This window comes from Arachis stenosperma, chromosome 4 (assembly GCF_014773155.1).
Source record: "Arachis stenosperma cultivar V10309 chromosome 4, arast.V10309.gnm1.PFL2, whole genome shotgun sequence".
Lineage (NCBI taxonomy): Eukaryota > Viridiplantae > Streptophyta > Magnoliopsida > Fabales > Fabaceae > Arachis > Arachis stenosperma.
In genome coordinates this window covers 15,234,717-15,240,271 of record NC_080380.1, presented here as the reverse complement: position 1 = coordinate 15,240,271, position 5,555 = coordinate 15,234,717, and the positions used below count along the sequence as shown (strand labels likewise).

At 32.0% G+C, this 5,555-nt stretch overlaps 1 protein-coding gene across 1 annotated transcript; it reads right to left on the bottom strand.

Annotated features, from left to right (window-relative positions):
- Positions 1 to 323: 323 nt before the first annotated feature.
- On the bottom strand, positions 324 to 1,305 carry LOC130974681 (uncharacterized). Its single transcript, XM_057899538.1, has 3 exons — positions 958 to 1,305; positions 647 to 751; positions 324 to 554 (listed from the first exon to the last, which is right to left on the bottom strand). Exons 1-3 carry the CDS (start codon positions 1,303 to 1,305, stop codon positions 324 to 326), a joined length of 684 nt encoding a protein of 227 aa, XP_057755521.1.
- Positions 1,306 to 5,555: the final 4,250 nt, after the last annotated feature.

The following is a 5,555-nucleotide window of genomic DNA, read 5'->3' as shown; positions in this document are numbered from 1 at the left end:
GGCATCGTCATCTGAACTCCTAACACCCACCTAGGGAGCTCGTTATACGACTCATCCCAATCACCATAGATGTGAGCAACGACTTTCTGCTTCGCAAGCCATACCCTCCTGTACGTCGGCCTAAACCCAAAGTGTGTGGCCGTGGCATTTAAGAGCACCTTGATGCATACGGATGCATCAGCCCGAACCATTGGCATGATAAATGCCGAGATCACATGATAATCCAAACTCATGTGATCGCTGGAGATGGAGGTCACCAGACACGTATGTGGTCCGTTGTATCTTTTGACCTCCTAAATGCCCTTGCGCTGCCGTAGGCTAAATTAAATCAACCATGTGCACCCATTTCCAAACTCAGTACACTTCCCAAAATACTGATGATAGTCAGACTCCACCACCTTGTACTGTACACCGCGTCGGATACTGTAAGTCTTCATAATTAACACAGCCTCATCCTTGTCCTGAAATTGCTGACCAACCTGAAACTCTGTTAGACCTGCAGACCCTTCCACATCTCTGGCGCCAAAATTAGCAGGCTCCCCAGGATCCCCCTCCTGCCTCATTGCATCCAAGTTCAAGGATGAAAAATGTGGAGGATACTGCTGTGTGTCAGAGCTAGAACCACCTCCCGCACCAGCAGGCTCACTCGGTCCAATATCATAACCACTGTATCAGCAATCATATCCGGCTCCACGTCGTTGTCGTCTCGATCATCCAACAATGCATCTCCGAGACCAGCCGGTGCAACACACTATAAAGGGGTCGGCACATAATCTCCTATTCCAACTGCACCACCTCCACTACCGTTCACATCCACTGCGAACGAAGGGGAGGCGACAGGCTGGACCAGAGGTTCATACACAGGTACGGAGGAAGATGCACCGGCAGGTCTGGAGCTAGAACTGACAACCGTGGCTACAGTGGGAGTATTCCGGTTCGAACTCCGGAGCTGGATACCAGATCAACCAACTTTGCCAACAGTTCTGGTGTCCTCACTTTGGAAAACTGCCGGCGACAATGAAACAGGACCTGCAAGTCCTCATCACTACCGATCGTGAAACAATCACATTTCTCGATTTCTTGGAGAACCGAGATTGGAATGCGATAGAAGAACTTCTTAACCCGTTTCACACCTTCGAGACCATGTTTCTGTAGAACAGAACTAACAAGGTCATCATAGCTCGTCGTAGGCCGCACGAAAATACAGAGAGGATCCTTATCAGTGAACTTCACACCGGATCGTGTTTTCCTTTTAATCGATCCTCTGTGGCGAACCAAGACTATAAAACTCTCCTCACTAGCCATTTTCCCACTCTAATGAGATCAATTCACGTTCACACCATATATATACACGTTTGACCCTTTATAATTCGAACCAGCCTAATTCGAATTACATTTAGTGTAATTCGAACCAGCTTGTTTCGAACTACTAGGAATTGCATGTTGGGGGTAATTCGAATCAGCTTGATTCGAATTACTATTACCTTGTAATTCGAATCAGATTGATTCGAATTGTTGTTAGTCTCCCTCTCTCTATAATTTGAATCAAGGTCATTCGAATTATGTTCAAATGGAGTTCGAACTGATCTGTTTCGAACTACATAATAATGTCCATTGGCTTATTCCTGAAGTAGAATTCGGTTTGGCAGATTCAGGTAAAAATTTTCTCACCTTGGTTTAATTAGGTTTTTTGTCCTTTTTAAATTTATAATTAAAAAATCCTTAAAGAAGACATGCATGTTGTCTGTGTATTTTTGTGTATTCCTATATACTGTTTGTAGATTTATATACTATTTTTTAGACAATGATATGGATTAAAAGTGCGTGTTTCAAAAAAACTTGAGTGGAGTTCGCCGGGAGTTAGGTGAACTCTATAAAATTTATAGAGTTTGCCGGGGCAAGCTGAACTTGCCAATTTTTATAGAGTTTGCCGGGGTTCAACAAATTTCCCTAAATAAAAAAAAACATCGTATTTGAAAAATTAAAGTTCAAAAATTATGTTTAAAGAAATAATAATTTTTTTTATTTTATTATTGAAAAAAATTCAGAAAAAAAAAATAGTAGAGAGTACAGAACATTAGAACAAAACTTTTGCACTTTTATTTTAGTCTTGCCAACTCTAATGGCTCATTGTCTATGTTCTCTTATTTCTATGACAAACAGCAATAGATCTAAAAATCTTATAAAAATAGATAAAAAATAAAAAGTTTATATAATTAAATATTATATCATATATTTAGTAACATCGGTTTCTTTTATTATTTTTAATAAAATATTTATTAACGAATGCCATAACAAAATAGAAAATTTTAAAAAAATTAATGATTTCATATTTTACTATCATTCATAACTAAAAGTATTTTTTAAATTTATCTATATAAAAAAATTCTTTTCGGACAAAATTATAGTTTCATGTATATTTTTTCTTGATACATTTAATTAGAAATTATTATAAGAGTTAATGTATTTTTTATATGATAATAGAAGTAAGAATAAGAAAAGAAAGTTAAAAAAAATAGAAGGAACAATTAAAAAAATTCATTAAACAAAATGACTTGGCCCATAAAAATATATTATTAGTGGGAAAAAAGGTTAAAATATAAGAGATGGCATTTAAACCCAAGTTGAGAATATAATTAAAAGTATCACTAGTGAACCATTGGAAGTTTGCATATCAAGTATCTTACATAAGCTAAAGTATGGAAGCACACTACACACGTTAGGTAATCCTGTGAGTCTCGTGATGAATTTTTTAGCATTTCTTTTTTTTTTTTTTCCTTTATTAGAATCATTTAGAAGCTTAATTAGATTTTGGCATCATATAAATTGAGATAGGAGACATAGGTATGGCCGTATGGGAGAATCAATTTGGCTTTATACCGAGTAAATTTATCATTGAAGTTATATATTTGTTATACCGGCGAGTAAATTTATTATTGAAATTATATATGAGAAATAGTAGGAAGCACCAAGTTTTGTAATTTATAGCTATCAATTAGTTATTATTGGTGATTTAATTTTAATGATATGAGATTTCATTCAAAAGTGTGAGATTACTCACTTTATTTTTGCTAGTTAAGTACTGACCAAATTTTAATAAAATTGCTGGTTCCTAAACTTTTCCATTATATATTTGTTAAGGAAAATAAGAGAGATACTAGAATAAAAAAATCTATACATACTATTTATTAATTTTAAAAAAATTTATGATAAAATAGTAAAAGATGTCTTATAAAAAATTTTGAAAAAAAATTGTAAGAATGGTATATATTCATTAAATTAAAAATATAAACGATGAGATTATAATTAATATGAAGATTTAGTATAGTATAATAAAAATATTTTCTATTAGTATAAGATTACATTAAAGATTATCTCTAAACTCATATCTTTTTATATTGATTTTGGAGGTGTTTACTGAGTATATCCAGAAACCAATACCATAGTATATTTTTTTTTGTCAATGACATCGTCCTCGTGGAAGAAACAAGAGAAGATTTAAATCAGAAGTTAGAGTTGTGAAGAGGAGTTTTTGAGGAATATAGTTTGTGCATAAGTCATAGTAAGACGGAATATATGTAATGCAAATTTAATAAGTGGGGAAGAAATAATAATACATAAGTGAAAATTGAAAAAAAACATCTTACCACAAGTAAAGTGTTTCAAGTATCCTACGTGTATCATACAGAATAATAAAAAATTTGAGTAGAATGTAAAACATGGGATACAAAAGCACAAAATGGTAGAGTATGTCTGATTTTATATGCGATAAATAAGTACCTTTAAAATTTAAAGGAATATTTTATGACACCATCATTAGACCGGCTACGTTATATGAAACAGAGTATTGGACAGCAAAAAGTGAGCATGAACATAAATTAAGTGTAACAGAAATAAAAATGTTGAGATGGATGATCAGACACGCATGTATGGATAAAATAAGTAACGAAGATATAAGAGAAAAAGTTGGAGTAGCACTTATTGTAAAAAAGATGATAGAATTTTGTCTCAAGTGATTTAGACATATAGAAAAAAGATTGACTGAGTATTCGTTTAGGAAGGTGAACGATCCGAAAAAAAATCATATATAAGATAATTAAAAAAATTTATGTGCGAACGATCTCACTATAAATATGATATATGGTAGGACATAAGAACATTAATGTTGTTACAAATTGTTAAATCTTACAACACAATTCACATCTTACTGTGTTTTGTAGATTGGCAGAGATTATAAAGAGAAGAAAAAATAAAGGAACAATAGTTTTTTTGAACAACATAAACAATAAGTTAAAAAAAAGTTAATTTTAATTTTAAAATTTAAATTTTAAATAAATTAGATATAATTTTTATTTTAAATTTGACTTTCAACAACTACAAACCCTTTCTCCCACACCCACATCGCACCCTACTCCTGTTTCCCATAACCCTGCCGTCTCTCGTATATTCCCAATTCTCCATAATCAATGAAATTTTCTGGTTGAAACATTGGAATCCAAATAGCTTTTCTCTTCTTTGAGAACTTTTTCATCCTCATCAACCTTGTTATCCGTTTTAACCTTATTAAAGAGGAGATTATGCATCCCCTTCGTGCTTTTTATCAAGGCAAAGACTGTCTCCATCTTTTGCTCTCCTTCGTGCTTTTTTATTAAGCCTCGCCGCGCCTCCATTGTGCTATTGCAAGTAGCCTAACTTCGTCTTCCATTGCATCGCGGTGATTGCCGCACGCAGCACCAGTCTCGTCGTGCCTTCATTCCGTCCGTCGCTACAGGCAGCCCAACTTCGTTGTGCCATTACAAGCAGCCTAACTTTGTCTTCTATCACGTATATAAATGTTTATTTTTTATGTAAATAAGATGTTTATTCTTAATGCAAATGAAATATTTGTTCTTCATGCTAATGAAATGTTTATTTTTCATTCTTATCTCTCATTATTTACCTAGTATGATTGTATATGCAATGAATCAAATAATTAAACCTCTAAATTTAGCTACAACAAAGGATTATATGCGGTTTAAAATTGAATTATTTTATATACCTAACAATCTCTTTTCATGACTCTCATTGTCAACATGTACAGTGTCTAAAAATAATTAGGTATTACTAACAAGTGCTTTAAGGAAACTAGCTAAAATATTATAAATAACAATTTTTAAAATTTTTAGTGACTTAAATGTCTGATTTGAATCTAATTTTAATATGCAGTAATTTATGTGATGAATTAATTCTTGTTTTACTAAATTGAAGATACTATAAAAAAATAAAATATATATTATTATTATCTAATATATTAAAAAATTTTAAAACCTTTTAGTTTTATTTTTAAAATTTTAATCAATACTTTTTAACTAATCCCTTTAAATATTATTTATCATGATTTAAAAGTATATATTTTAGGTGAAGAAATAAAATTGTACTATATAAAAAAAGAAAGATTTCACTTTTATCCTCTCTAAGTTTTATGTGTGTATTTTCCATCAATTAATTAACAAAATATTGAAAAATAATACAAAAGTGACATCACATTAAACTTTGAACCATGTTTTTAAAAATTA

What these genes read in the sequence shown, in the direction of transcription:
- LOC130974681 (XM_057899538.1), bottom strand. Translation starts at nt 1,305, where the DNA reads ATGGCTAGTGAGGAGAGTTTTATAGTCTTGGTTCGCCACAGAGGATCG. An exon ending in TGGCAAAGTTGGTTGATCTG is followed by an intron (nt 752 to 957) that starts GTATCCAGCTCC and finishes ACCCCTTTATAG; the next exon opens with TGTGTTGCACCGGCTGGTCT. An exon ending in TGGTTATGATATTGGACCGA is followed by an intron (nt 555 to 646) that starts GTGAGCCTGCTG and finishes GCAATGAGGCAG; the next exon opens with GAGGGGGATCCTGGGGAGCC.